General features: G+C 44.6%; 1 protein-coding gene across 1 annotated transcript; it reads left to right on the forward strand.

Annotated features, from left to right (window-relative positions):
* Positions 1 to 300: 300 nt before the first annotated feature.
* Positions 301 to 15,288, forward strand: LOC105392880 (cilia- and flagella-associated protein 52). Its single transcript, XM_048626871.1, has 20 exons — positions 301 to 445; positions 755 to 910; positions 1,100 to 1,206; positions 1,918 to 2,122; positions 2,590 to 2,730; positions 3,138 to 3,273; positions 3,631 to 3,779; positions 4,126 to 4,277; positions 4,624 to 4,803; positions 5,197 to 5,390; positions 5,948 to 6,096; positions 10,563 to 10,708; positions 11,731 to 11,882; positions 12,634 to 12,867; positions 13,030 to 13,171; positions 13,403 to 13,564; positions 13,960 to 14,052; positions 14,324 to 14,467; positions 14,662 to 14,736; positions 15,100 to 15,288. The coding sequence occupies exons 1-20, from the start codon at positions 394 to 396 to the stop codon at positions 15,271 to 15,273; spliced, it is 2,943 nt and encodes a 980-aa protein (XP_048482828.1). The 5' UTR covers positions 301 to 393; the 3' UTR covers positions 15,274 to 15,288.
* Positions 15,289 to 15,459: the final 171 nt, after the last annotated feature.

Consider the following 15,459-nt stretch of genomic DNA (forward strand, 5'->3'; position numbering starts at 1 on the left):
TATCCATCATTAGACACATCAATGGTGATTCTAAGGCCTAAGGCCAGGTGTTGTATGATGCTTGTTAGGATCGGTCTATGTCCTGCAGTAGATAATTTAGGGCAGATGATTGTAAATGCAAGTTGCTTCCTGCTTAAATGCTAGTGTGCACTCTGGTGCACTACAGTTTCATCATACTAACTTTTCTGGTTCCTTCTTTAGTCCTAATGTGGGCATTATCATAAAATTCCATAGTCTTAAAAAAAATTAGTTTGGTTTCCATGGCAACCAATCCTGTTTACTGTTGTTTAGCAACAACATCTGAAACTTTTTTGGGAAATCAGTGAATTTATAGTTTTTACTTTACTTAAGTGATTTCTTATTAGTTGAAAATACTTTTTGCTTGATATCAACATGGCTAAAGAAGTGAAATCCTTAGAGGCTCATGCTATAATTGGATTTGATGGTAAGTTTAATATTTTTTTCTACACCAATGTTAATGAAAGTGTTTCCCTAACTACTACTGTGTGTTAAACATTTTAACCTAACTTATTGTATTGCAAATACAATGTTCCTTAGCTAAATCAAGCATATCTTCATCATCCCTATCTAACTTCTTCAAAATTTCTTATCCTTGAGCACCAAAGCCAACCAAGTCACACCCTAACTGGACGGGAGCTAGGCAAAGATTCCAGTCATAAGACCCATGTTCATGAACTTCGACCCTCTCAGAATAGAATAGAACCCTCTAACGCCCTTAACTTAATATTTCCAGGGTCAGCAATCAAAGGCCTGAAGGTCCACCCGGACGGGGAACACATCATCTACCCGATGGGCAACAAGGTCTGCATACAGCATTGGAAGTCGAAGCAGATGCACTTCCTTAGTGGGCACTCTAACAGTGTTTCTACTGTTGCTGTGTCATTTGATGGTGTGTATTTAATTAGTATTTATTTGTTATTAACTTATCATCATCATAAGCCCATAATCATCCACTGCTGGATATAGACCCCCAAAGAGCTCTTTACCCCAGTTGTTAAAGGTCCTGGCAGATTATGATTAGACTTACAAGTTATATTTCTTTGAAGACACTAATTTTTCCGTTTTTTTATGATTTCAGGAAAATACATTGGTTCCGGACAAATCAATCACATCGGATTTAAAGCTTTGGTGATTTTGTGGGATTTCCAAAAGAAGATTAAAATTGGAAGCCATGAGCTGCACAAGGTAATGCCTATAAATATTAAACAACTTAGGCTCGGCGCAAATTGGGCCACCGACCACAGCCACCGGCAGCCGTCGCGCGCTGACACTACCGTAGCGAGTGGCCGCCACCGGCCACAAGTGTGCGGCGTGTCTATTAAATACAACCGGTGAGTGGCCACCGGTGGCTGTGGTCGGTGGCCCAATTTGCGCCGAACCTTATAGTTTTCAGGAAACCTAGTACCTAAATACATTTGTGCCCAAATAGATACCTCACCGGCACTATTTCACCCTAGAGTAAATTCCATCTACCTACATCACACTATCCACCTCCTGGATTATAAAGCCATAATGAATAAATTAGCAAAGCTGACCAGTTTAAGTTTTGGTGTACCTAGCCATTAATTTTGCTACACAGCGCTGAGCTGAGCACCGGAGAATTGTTTCGTGCGGCGGCCTCCAAGACGGAAATCAGCAGGATGATTGCCAACATTCGATAGGAGACGGTGCTAGAAGAAGAAGACCCCCCTTTAAACTAAAATCTCTAACTACCTACACCTCAATCCCCAATCTTATGTCTTATTCCCTCCATCCAAAGGTTGTCTGGCCGAGATCACTTTTAGTGATAAGACCGCCTTTTGTACCCTAATTAAGTTGTAATTTGTTATTCATATGATTCTTTGTTGGTGTGCAAATAAAGCGTATTCTATCTATCTATCAATCTCCTCCTCTCAGGTCCGCGTAGAAGCTTTAACCTTCTCATCCGACGCCCGTTTCCTCATTTCTCTCGGCGGTCGAGACGATGGCGCCCTGGTGCTGTGGAACTGCGAGGCCGGAGCCGCCACCGCCACCGCGCCGGCTGCAAGACTGACGACTGGGGATGCGACCTGTGCGGCCAGCCTTAATAAGAGACCGAATGCTTTTGTTACTGGCGGTGACTGTGAGTGGTAGGGGTTGAATACTGGGAGTTAGAGTTTTAGAACATACATAGGTGGCAGACACCAGACACTATAAATAGTTATTGGGCCATAACAAACGTGCGAACCACCTTAACAAACCTCTCACTTAGCTATAAAGCTCATAATATAGCAAAGGTATGCGAACATAAGGGTTTATCTACGTCACCGCCACCGCCCCGGCCGCGAGGCTGACTACTGGGGATGCGACCTGTGCAGCCAGCCTAAATAAGAGGCCGAATGCTTTTGTAACTGGCGGCGATTGTGAGTGGTAGGGGTTGACTATTGGGCTGGGAGTCAGTTTGATAACCCTGCCTTGCTGCTGTTAACTGTTATGTTTTAGAAGATAGGAGGTAGACACTATATTTATTTATTGAGCCATAACAAATATCAACAAACCTCTCACTATATAAAGCGCATTATAGGAACCTATAATTAGTCTATGCTATAGCAAAGGCATGCGAACATAAAAGTGAATATGAATATGAATACGTCACCGCCACCACCCCGGCTGCGAGACTGACTACTGGGGATGCGACCTGTGCGGCCAGCCTTAATAAGAGGCCTAATGCTTTTGTTACTGGCGGCGATTGTGAGTGGTATGGGTTGAGGGTGCTTGTAGAGTGAAAGGTAGATTAGATAGGTGCTGTTTCAACGCTTCGCCGCCGCCGCTCATAGGCCTACGTCAGAGCCAGATACAGCCAAAGATACGTAGAGTGCTGTAAACTATAAGTTTAACGAGGGTTAAATGAGCAACGAAGATAGAGAAGTAATCATCAACCATCATCATCAGCCCTTAATCATCACGAGAGTGCGCTGCAAGACTGTCTTCCATCGGCCTTCCTCACCCAGACAATGCCTGCTACCTGTCTAAGGTCATAGGTCCACAGTTTTTCAAGAGAGTACCGCTATATTTCCAGCCAGTGACTGGTGCTAGCATTACAGGCTTCGTAAAATATTAAAATAAATAAATAAATGAACTTTCTGCACATATTCCAGCGAATCTCCGCGTGTGGTCGATGCACCCGGGTAGTTCTTCCCTAGAGGTGGTGGACGTGGCTCTGGGAAAGCTGCGCCGCTGTGTTCGCAGCCTTGCCATCGCAGATGATGATAGCATCGGATATGCTGGTACCACGTGAGTTATACATTATACAGGGTGTTGCAGAAGTGGTATATCATAAAGTAAGCAGAAAGGGGATGACTGACAGAGGGTCATTCCGAACAACTGCTGGTCACATCTGTCGCAGGACCGAAAACCGATGGGGTATATAAACGTGTTCTGGAGTAGAGACCGTGACTAGGCAAACGCCCTGTGCAGCACGATGGGGTGACGACTTGCGAAAGGTGGCTAGAGTATAAACCGTAGCGTTGTCCTCAAACGGCTGAACAGATTTCCATTTACTTTTATAGGCTGAAGAAATTAAGAAGAAGCTAGAAGGTAAGCCGCATGCGTCTCAAAGCATGATATTATTCTTCTACCTAATACTTGCAGGTCCGGCGACATAATAAAGTTCTCGATCAACTATCCGGCGGACCTCGCTGTTCCGGTGGACACGTGCAAGCCGGCGCTCATTGGCTGCCTCGCCAAGTGCGGCCGGCAGAAGAAGAACCAGAAGCCGGAGGCCGTTTGTTATAGTCAGGGTGAGTATAAATGTGAAATATGTTAACATTGGCAGCACGGTAAAACTCAAAACAAGCTAGGATCAACATAAGTAAATTGGCTATTGTATCGCTCAAGAAACGTACAACAGCATCTTAGCAATGCCAGAACCTACTAGCATTAGTGGCGTGATTAGTTCATTGGGTCGTTCATCTTAAGCACCGTCAATTCCCTTATAGGTATATTGCAGTCACGCTAAACCCAGTTATAAATATTTAATCCCTCTCGAAAAAATAGGGTCTATAAGATGTTTGCCATCTCTTGTAGCGTAACTCGATCCCAAACGACAGAACCTATTTCCTTCACGGTTTATAACTTTTTACGCAGGTGTAGAATCCATACTCCTAATGTCTGACGGGTGCCTGGTGGTGGGCGGCGGCGACGGCTCGGTGGACGCGCTGCGCGAGGGCGGCTGCAGGGCGGCGCCCAAGACCAGGCTGTGCCAGCCCACCGCGCCCAGCTACAAGGCCGTGAGTTTGTACTAATGTATCTAGGTAGTTGGTGTTATAAGTCAAGTCGCTGATGATGAAGAAAGTATATGAAAATGGCGGATCAACTGTTATCTATCGGTCGCCATTTTAATATTTTTTCTTTATCTGCGCGCGCTATAATAGCTAGTAAAACTTGCATATGAAGCCCAGGACACTGGTTTCTATACCTATCCAAGGATTATATACTATGGATTACCACGCGATAACGCCATTTGTGCGCGCTTTATGACACTGGGTAAGTAGATATTACTTATTGCGGCAAAAAAGCGCTCTGATCTGAATCCTCTCATAATAAAGTATTAAATAAATAAATAAATAATATTAATCAATAAAGAGACAGCCGCCATCTTGTTCTCTCCCCGCGGTCGCTAGTGTAGGTACAATACTACTAATGTCTGACGGGTGCCTGGTGGTGGGCGGCGGCGACGGCTCGGTGGACGCGCTGCGCGAGGGCGGCTGCAGGGCGGCGCCCAAGACCAGGCTGTGCCAGCCCACCGCGCCCAGCTACAAGGCCGTGAGTTTGTACTGTGATGATGAAGGGATGGAGATTTCTTGTGGACAAAATGTTTCTGCTGTTGACGTTGTATAACGAGTGAAGGTAAAAGAAACAGAAAAATGGTGGACGAACTCATAGTATCTCGCCCTATTCGTAGGCCTGTCAGTACTTCTTCATACGCCAACTAATGTGACGACAACAATTTTTGCGCCGCCATTCGTCTATTGTGGCATGGACGTTCACCTAACGTTCGTTAATAAATGCAACAAGCGTAGATAGTTACCTAGCCCCAATTTGGGCAAGTTGACATGGTTATAGACGTTATAGTGTGGCAATTTCACAGAGCTTTCACATTAAAGAATATACTCACAGTATACATAATAATTGTATATGTTATATCATACCCCACAGCTAAGAAGCGTGAAGCTCCCGGGCAGCATCACGTCTCTAGAGCTGATGGAATCAGACCAGATGCAAGGAGACAACCGCATCCTGCTGGCCGGGACTCGAACCAGCGAGATCTACGCTATAAACGTGAAGACGTTCGAGGCGATACTCGTGGTGACGTGCCATCGGTGCGCTATCAATGATATCGCGTTTCCTAAGTAAGTGTTTAATAGTTTATACAATAGTGTTATAACTGTTTCCCTTGGTAATTCTGGCGTAAAAGTAGCCCACAATAACTTCCATCGTTAGATATCTAAGCCCAATCAGCTGCCCATATTTCCGACATCTATAGCTTGTCCGCATACCTACATATTACGTATTATGAACTCCGAACGCGGTTTTCGCTATAGCCCTATTTGCCTGGAACATGAAACGGTTCATCCACAGTCCATTGATTCATAAGCCCTCACTCGGAACGTTTTGTCCACAAAATATTGTTATTATTGGTTAATCGAATTTAATGAACCATTACATCCCCATTCGCCTGCTCCTCACTGGCATGTTCGAGGTGCCCAACTGTAGTCCTCTTTCCTCCTCAAAGGTATGATTGGTGTATTCGAGGTGTACTTATGTGGTCCTCACTCGGTTCTCTAGTTCCTTGGATAATCTTATATTAAAGAACCATTATACATCTTCATTCGCCGGTTCTCCAGAGGTAGTTATTAGAGTGGCCATGGCTTTAGCCATTTATTAGTCATATTGTATCCCTTCTCAGAGGAATGTCAGGCGTATTCGCGACCGCCGGCGCGGGGTCAGCACGCGTGTGGAGCGCGGCCTCGGCACAGGAGCTGCTGAGGATAGAGGTGCCCAACTTCGTGTGCTCCGCCGTGCTGTTCACTGCCGACGGGAAGTCGCTGGTCACTGGTGAGTTTACGAAAGTGTGGGTTTAAGTCTACAGGATGTGGCAAAAGTGGTGTACTAAGCCGGTAAAGGGGGTGATTCAGGGGGTCAATCTGAACTGCTTTCTCAGCTTTTCGACTATGTTGAACAACAGCTACATACACCTCTTTTCGACGATGGTAGCAGAGCGTGGTTCTTAACAAATTTCAGGTATTAAGTGCGTGATTGCAAAAATATCACGAGATAACATTATTGTCCGCCGGCCGGCACAACTTGATTGCCGAAATTTCAGCAAACAGGACATTTAAGTTATTTGTTGTAATACAATCAAGACATGTCGTCAAATGCAAGTGCATTCAGCATCGACAAATTAATTGGCCGTGACAACTACTCGACCTGGAAGTTTGCAGTACAAACATATTTAGAGCATGAAGAGCTCTGGGAGTGTGTTGAAGGAACCAACGTTGACCAGAAGAAGGACAAAAAGGCAAAGTCGAAGATAATCCTGCTAGTTGACCCGATAAATTATGTTCACATCGAGGAATGCACCACTTCTAAAGAGGTATGGCTCAATTTGCAACAAGCTTTTAGCGACTCAGGTCTTACACGAAAGGTTGGCTTACTAAAATCTCTGATAACAACCACTTTAGATAGCAGTTCAAGTGTTGAGGACTATGTAAATAAAATTATGTCCACTGCACACAAGCTCCGTAACATTAACTTCAAAGTGGATGATGAATGGCTGGGTACATTGTTACTAGCTGGGCTGCCGGAGTCATATAAACCTATGCTCATGGCATTAGAAAGCTCGGGCACTTCCATAACAGCAGACTTTGTCAAAACTAAGATTTTACAGGATGTAAACATTAAGCCGACTGAGAATTCAGCACTCATTGTACATAAATATGGAGAAAATTCTAGAGGAAAATCAAAAGGTCCCCGCTGTTTTAATTGCAACAAATATGGTCACTATAGCAAGTTTTGTAGAAGAATAAAAAGAATGGTAATCAAAATACTAATACCAATTTTGTAGCTGCTTTTTCAGCTGTTTCAGTTAACGATGAAAACAACTGGTATATTGATTCTGGAGCATCTGCACATATGTCTAGACATCGAGTGTGGCTGGAAAATGAAACGGCACCCAAGGTACCCCATGTGCGAGTGGCAGATGATAAGGTGCTAAAAGTTATATCAACTGGGAACATTATCATAGGGGTGAAGGGCCCAAACAGTTCGCTCAACAACATACAGGTAAAAGATGTTCTTTATGTACCGGACTTAGCTACAAACTTGCTATCTGTCAGTAAAATTATTGAAAATGGCTGTACTGTCAAGTTTAATGAGAAAGGCTGTATTATAAGGAATAGCAATGGTGAGATTGCAGCAACAGCTGATCGTGTAAATGGCACATATCGACTTAACACCAATCTACACCAAGCCCTATCATCAGTAACTTCAAAAGGGGACAGTAACTTCTTGTGGCACCAAAGAATGGGCCACATTAATTACAATGACCTAGATAAATTACAGATCTGTGCCGAGGGTATGAAATTATCCACGCAGAAAGAAGACGCAGCATGCACTTCCTGTCTGGAAGGGAAACAGACCAGACAACCGTTCAACCATGGGGGCTCCCGGGCATCTGAACTGCTAGAGCTAGTCCACTCAGACGTATGTGGACCGATGGAGAACAAGTCTATTGGAGGTTCCAGGTATTTTCTCACCTTTATAGATGATTATTCCAGAAAAGTGTATGTATACATGTTGACCCACAAAAGTGAAGCCTTAGAAAAGTTCAAGGAATTTAAAAATCAGGTGGAAAATGAGTTAAACAGAAAGATAAAGATTCTTCGGTCCGATAATGGTAAAGAATATGTTAACCACAGTTTCCATAATTTTCTGAGATCTGCAGGTATTATTCATCAAACTTCAAACCCATACACTCCGGAGCAGAATGGGCTAGCAGAAAGAATGAACCGTACACTTGTAGAAAAGGCTAAATGTATGATTTTTAATGCATGTTTACAGAAAGAATACTGGGCAGAAGCCATATCGACTGCTGCATACATTGTAAATCGCTCTCCCTGTCGGGGGCTGTCGTCAGATGCCACTCCATATGAGGTATGGACCGGATCAAAGCCCAACATCAGTCACATGAAGGTATTTGGCTGTCGAGCTATGGTACATGTACCCAAGGAAAGGAGGCAGAAATGGGACCCCAAATCACGTGAGTTAATTTTTGTTGGGTACAGTGATACTACAAAAGGCTACAGGTTCATAGACCCGAAAAATAAGCGCGTTATAATGAGCAGAGACGTTGTATTTCTAGAAGATACGGTCCAACAGACGAAAATCTCCATAGAAACAGACAACGTGAAAGATAAAACATGCACTAATGAAAGATATCAGTCAAATACAACTTGTACACCGAGTAAACCAGCTGCAGTTGAAATTGTACATACCCATGATGATAATAGAGCCCCATTAAATGTTTCAGTCGCAGATGCAACTATAGAAGTTTCTAGTTCATCAGATGAATTCGAAGACACAGACTATGTACCAAGCAGACCATTGTCACCATCAACAAATGTCACAGTAAGAACACGGAGACAGTTAAGAGAACAAGCTGATCAATCAGATCCTGTGTCATACATGTGCTTAAGCAATGAATCCGCAATGAGTGTGCTGGACTGTGATCCTCAGAGTACTGAAGAAGCATTGAAAAGCGAACTAGCTCAGCAATGGAGAGATGCCATGGATGTAGAATATGAGTCACTGTTAGAGAATGATACTTGGATTCTCACTGACTTGCCTAAAGGAAAGAGAGCCATACCCTGCAAGTGGGTGTATAAAACTAAGAGAAATGAAAATGGAGAGATTGCAAAATATAAAGCCAGGCTAGTAATAAAAGGGTATAAGCAAAGAAAAGATATAGATTATCAAGAAGTATTTGCCCCAGTGGTCCGTTACACTTCCCTCAGATGTCTAGTAGCTACAGCAGCTAAGTATGATCTCAAAATTCATCAAATGGATGCCATTTCAGCATTTTTGCAAGGAGATGTAGAGGAGGAACTTTACATGACCCAGCCACCCTTGTATGAGAAGGACAGCAACAGTGTATGCCACCTTAAGAAATCCATCTATGGTCTGAAACAAGCGAGCCGACAGTGGAATATAAAATTGAATACTGCACTTCAAGATATTGGCTTGTCACGGAGTAGAGTTGATCCCTGCATATATTATTGCATAAACGAGAACGATATACTGTTCATAACATTGTATGTCGATGATTTATTGTTCTTTTACAGCAGAGAAGGAACTGTAAATACTGTAAAAGAAAAATTAACTCAAAAATTCAAAATGAAAGATCTAGGAGAAGCCAGATTTTGTATTGGTTTGAAAATAACAAGAAAAGAAGATGAAATTTCATTAGATCAGTCGTTGTACATTGAGAAAATATTACAACGCTTTGGAATGGCAGAAAGCAAAGCAGTCAACACACCTTGTGATGTCAGCATGAAGTTGATACCGGCCAAGAGTGATGATGAAGTCAGGACTGACATACCATATCATGAAGCAGTTGGATGTCTTTTATATCTGTCTCAAGGTACACGACCAGATATAACATATGCAGTGAATATGTTAAGCCGCTTCAATAGCAAGCCCACTAAAGAACACTGGATAGCATTAAAAAGAGTGCTCAGATACCTAAAAGGAACATCAAACATGAAACTAACATACAAGAAGAATGAAGAAAATGTTGTTGGTTACTGTGATGCAGACTGGGCATCGAATATAGAAGACCGGCGTTCGTGCACCGGTCATGTTTTTCTGTTTCAGGGAGCTGCTATAAGTTGGGCTTCTAAAAGGCAGTTGACCGTGGCCCTATCGTCCACAGAGGCTGAATACATGTCTCTAACTTCTGCAGTACAAGAGGCACTGTGGCTCGGCCAGTTACACCGTGAGCTCTGGTCTGAACAAACGGACCAGCCATTTATCATGTATTGTGATAATCAAAGTACAATTAAGCTTTCAGGTAGTGATGTTTACCATGCCCGCAGTAAACATATTGACGTGAGGTACCACTTCATCCGAGAGAAGGTATCTAGTCGGAAGATCGAAGTCCACTACAAAAGTACTGATGAGATGGCTGCTGACGTCCTCACAAAAGGACTTCACCGAACCAAGCATGAGTTTTGCTGTAAAGCCATGGGTTTGCGTTCAGGAGAGGATGATGGAAAAATGGAACGCAACTCATCATGAAACGTCAACAAAACGTCAACGTCAATGAGCTGTCATGTCAATGTCAGCTGTCACGTCAATGTCACTACTGTCACTCTTGATTTTTCTCTGCGTCAAGTAATGGTCGTAATAAATAAATAACCTATTAAAAGTTTAATTGAGTTTTCTCTGTATTTACCACAGTAATTAAATAAATAATAGTAGTATTAAATTCCAACACAAACCATAACCTATTATAACTCTTCCAGCATGGAACGACGGCTGCATCCGCGCCTTCACCCCGCTGACAGGGCGGCTCATGTACTGCATCCTCAACACACACAACAAGGGCGCGTCGGCGCTGGACATGACCACAGATGGCACCACTCTCGTCTCCGGAGGCTGCGAGGGGCAGGTCAGCGGTCCTACATACACAGTGGCGCCTCTAGCGGCCACTAGACAGAAACTAGAGGTAGAATACATACACAGTGGCGCCTCTAGCGGCCACTAGACAGCAACTAGAGGTAGAATACATACACAGTGGCGCCTCTAGCGGCCACTAGACAGCAACTAGAGGTAGAATACATACACAGTGGCGCCTCTAGCGGCCACTAGACAGCAACTAGAGGTAGAATACATACACAGTGGCGCCTCTAGCGGCCACTAGACAGCAACTAGAGGTAGAATACATACACAGTGGCGCCTCTAGCGGCCACTAGACAGAAACTAGAGGTAGAATACATACACAGTGGCGCCTCTAGCGGCCACTAGACAGAAACTAGAGGTAGAATACATACACAGTGGCGCCTCTAGTGGCCACTAGACAGAAACTAGAGGTAGAATACATACACAGTGGCGCCTCTAGCGGCCACTAGACAGAAACTAGAGGTAGAATACATAACGGCTCATGTACTGCATCCTCAACACACACAACAAGGGCGCGTCGGGCTGGACATGACCGCCGACGGGGCCACGCTCGTCTCCGGAGGCACAGAGGGACAGGTCGGTAGAACCTTGCTGGGCCTAGCTTAGTTACCGAGTTTCTTTCCTACATAGAAAGTGGCGCCTCTAGCGGTAACTAGAGAGAAACTATAGATATTATACATAGACAGCGGCGCCTCTAGCGGGTGTTTAAGTGTACATGGAATTCCAGATCTGACATCGCGCCACTTTATGCACTGTGTCAAGTCACATGCGGCACTCTACACCGCTTGCTATGTGGTGGAACATTTACTTATTAACTTCAAAATTCGATATAGATAGGTATGGTCAGCTGCATAAGTACCTATACCCTTTTATTCATTGTCAAACTACCGACATAACAAACTGACAATGCTTTAATAGGCAGTTTGTGAGTTTGACAAGGTATATAAGGTATATACAAATGTACAGCTACTTATGCTGCTCCAATGCTTTATAATATAATCTCTCCGTCAGGTCCGCGTTTGGGACATAAAGCCTCAATGCCAGACGCTCAAGAAGGTCCTAAAAGAACACAAGAGTCCCGTGTCGGCTATACAGGTGTCGCCCAACAACTGTGAGGCAGTCAGCGCGGGGACAGACGGCAGCTGCATCATTTGGGACCTTATGTGAGTTGGTTTATGTGTGATTTTGCTGTTGAACTGGTAGTTGTTGTAGTGGAAGATTGGCAGCAGAAAATTTATAATAGCATAACTACCCATGAAAAGAAATAAACTTCTTATAAGTTAATTAAGTAAGTAACTACTTTCATTTAGTTTCTTACTTATATTTATTATTTATAGTTCTGTTGATTCAAAATACATAGTGGTAGGTAAAGTTAATCATACCTAAGTATCTAATTCTGCATAAAACCGAGTGTCTAACCTATAAAATAGATAGTAGTAGTATAGTTTAAGTAGGTATAGAAAAAACGACGACCGAATGGCGTAGTGGTTAGTGACCCTGACTACTGAGCCGATGGTCCCGGGTTCGATTCCCGGCTGGGGCAGATATTTGTTTAAACACAGATATTTGTTCTCGGGTCTTGGATGTGCCCGTAAAATGGCAATAGGCCCGCCCCCTATTACATTGGGACTAACATAACACTCTGGCGAAAAGTGGGTGCAGCAATGCACCTCTGCCTACCCCGCAAGGGAGTACATTAGTACAAGGCGTGAGTGCGTGTTTTTTTTTAGAAAAAAGTCCTGATAGCTAGTTACCTACTTCCTAAGTAGTAAAATTCAAATCCTGGCCCTGCGACGCGGGTCTGTTATCGGCATCGATAATCGTGTTCATGGTGAATCGCGATATAGTAACGTTAATCTACGCCGATAACGGACCCGTGCATCCGAGACTGATGCTAAACAACTCATTCCCCAGTTCGCTATCGCGGCGGCGCGTGCTGTACGCCAACACGCTGTTCTCGTGCGCGCGCTACGAGCCCGGCGGCTGCCAGCTGCTGACGGCCGGCTCGGACCGCCGCGTCGCCTGCTGGGAGACCGCCACGGGCACCCTGGCCAGGGAGGTGGGTGCTATCTATAGTGACTGCAGGATTCTTATTGTAGCTGAGTCTGGATCGGAGCGGGAGCGGCTTATATTGAATATGAATATTATGTAAGTAGGTACGCTTAGAACACTCGCTTTTCCATACATTGGTCTTATAAATCATTGCGACTACTAATGAGCGATACGCTTAGACCGTAGGGACTGGCAAAAAGCCTTCCAAAGATGTCCTCTAAAGCCTTCGGGCGGCTAGAAGCAGAGACCCCCCCCCAGCTCCCCGCGGCGGCGCGTGCTGTACGCCAACACGCTGTTCTCGTGCGCGCGCTACGAGCCCGGCGGCTGCCAGCTGCTGACGGCCGGCTCGGACCGCCGCGTCGCCTGCTGGGAGACCGCCACGGGCACCCTGGCCAGGGAGGTGGGTGCTATCTATAGTGACTGCAGGATTCTTATTGTAGCTGAGTCTGGATCGGAGCGGGAGCGGCTTATATTGAATATGAATATTATGTAAGTAGGTACGCTTAGAACACTCGCTTTTCCATACATTGGTCTTATAAATCATTGCGACTACTAATGAGCGATACGCTTAGACCGTAGGGACTGGCAAAAAGCCTTCCAAAGATGTCCTCTAAAGCCTTCGGGCGGCTAGAAGCAGAGACCCCCCCCCAGCTCCCCGCGGCGGCGCGTGCTGTACGCCAACACGCTGTTCTCGTGCGCGCGCTACGAGCCCGGCGGCTGCCAGCTGCTGACGGCCGGCTCGGACCGCCGCGTCGCCTGCTGGGAGACCGCCACGGGCACCCTGGCCAGGGAGGTATATTGTTCTTCTTAGCATGGCGGTGACAAACACTAGAGTGTCCACACTATGTGTTTCTCACCATGGTGAAAGGATTGTCCAGTCAGTCGCTGACTACCCAGGATGCGCCGGAGAGTCACCCCATGCTAGAGGGGTGGATAAATCATATCAGGATTCTTGATGGCTTATCAACGAGTACAGGTTACTATGCCGGTGACACGATTATCTAAAATGACTTACCTACCTAAGTGGTGGACGACTACACAACTCATCGTGTTACAAAGGTGTAGGTGTGTCTATCTGCTCTGTTCTAAAATCAAGCCAGCATGGATTTCCTCAATGGTAAAGTCGATGCTACACTTGATAACTCGTATCATTCCGATTATTAATTTTATTTTTGTTCTTTTTTCCAGCTGGAAGCGAGTAAGGTGGGTGCGGTGAATGGTTTGGACATCTCATACAACGGCGAGCTGTTTGCCACTGGCGCTAACGATCAGATGGTGAAGGTAAGAATTTGGTCTCCCTGGTATACCTCAACAAGAATTAAACATGGCTGTGTATAATCAAGACCGATTTCTGCCGCTATGAGTTTATTTTACGCTTTTTCTGGTGGTCGGAGTTTTCTACCTAACGTATTTTTTACGCGAATCACTCTATAGTGCCGTTTATCTACGTCAATAAAGATGCCATGCATCCTTGACTGACGTGACAAACCATTTTGCTGACTTAAACACCTTTTATTACTATTATTATAACACCAACTATTCCTCATTCCAGCTATGGAAGTACCAGGAGGGCATATACACGCACACGGGCCTTGGGCACGCGGGCGCGGTCACCTGCCTGCGGTTCTCTCCGGACATGCGGTACATCGTCAGCTGTTGCGCGGCCGGCAGCATCGTTATATGGAAGATGCCGGCGGTGAGCTCTTTGCTGTTTCTGTGAGCCTGGTACTTTTGGGACAGAAGATTGCGTATTTTTTACTTTTGTACCTAAAAAAGTATATTTGTGCCAATGTGCAAAGTAAATAGTAAAGTTATGAGCTGATTAGCTTGTGAAAACTTATAGCCTCTCTTATAATTCTGAACTACAACTTAATTAATGTATTTTTACAGGAATATATTCCAAAGACGCCGCCACCTACGCCGGCTAGTGAAATTTCGCTAAAACTACCTTCAGCGCCTTCTAAGGTTGGTCCTCATTTCTACACAACAGGAGAACATCAAGTATTCCATGAGCCAAACTAAATCCTCATGTTTATTTCTTGTAAATTAGAGAAAGAAACATTTACTTGAAATACTGACAACGGCACATAATTACTCACAGCAAACAATAAGGTATTTTACAGCCACCATTCATTCCAGTTTCTATTCAGAGTATATTTCATTATCTCCGACTCGCGAGATTATGCAATAAGCATCCAATCTTGAAGGAGGCTCATTTCCAGCAGTGGATTGTAACAGGCTGTGCGCTTTCCAGAGCATCAAAAAAGACACTAGCTCACCATAAGCTTTAAAACTACTAATTTACCAACCCAACACTTCCTTTCCCAGGACGAAAAGATAGAGAAGATGAACACATCGCGCAGCAGCGTGCACGCGTGCTGCCCGTGCGAGCCTCCGAAGAACCCGTCCAGGGCTTCGGTACAGAGCAGCGGAGACTCGGCCAAGTCTGGAGGCAGTAGGGGCAGCAAGGGCTCTGGAGGTAATGACTGGTTTTGTGGCTAGATTGTTGTGTTACTTTGGTCTCCTGAGATTTCCTTTGTATGTGTTTCGTGCGGTTATAGGCTGTGGAAGAGCCTGTCCCTAACTAATACTTACATATATTTTTTCACGTATTCTTTAGGTTGGTTTGGTTAACTGTGTCTTGATTTGTTTACCAAGAGTGTGCCTACCTATATCCTATTTCAAAGA

This window comes from Plutella xylostella, chromosome 17 (assembly GCF_932276165.1).
Source record: "Plutella xylostella chromosome 17, ilPluXylo3.1, whole genome shotgun sequence".
In the NCBI taxonomy this organism is placed as follows: Eukaryota; Metazoa; Arthropoda; class Insecta; order Lepidoptera; family Plutellidae; genus Plutella; species Plutella xylostella.

Coding starts and splice junctions, on each gene's coding strand:
- LOC105392880 (XM_048626871.1), top strand. CDS start 394: ATGGCTAAAGAAGTGAAATCCTTAGAGGCTCATGCTATAATTGGATTT. Junction 11,883..12,633: donor TGCATCATTTGGGACCTTAT/GTGAGTTGGTTT, acceptor CTCATTCCCCAG/TTCGCTATCGCGGCGGCGCG. Junction 14,737..15,099: donor TACCTTCAGCGCCTTCTAAG/GTTGGTCCTCAT, acceptor TTCCTTTCCCAG/GACGAAAAGATAGAGAAGAT.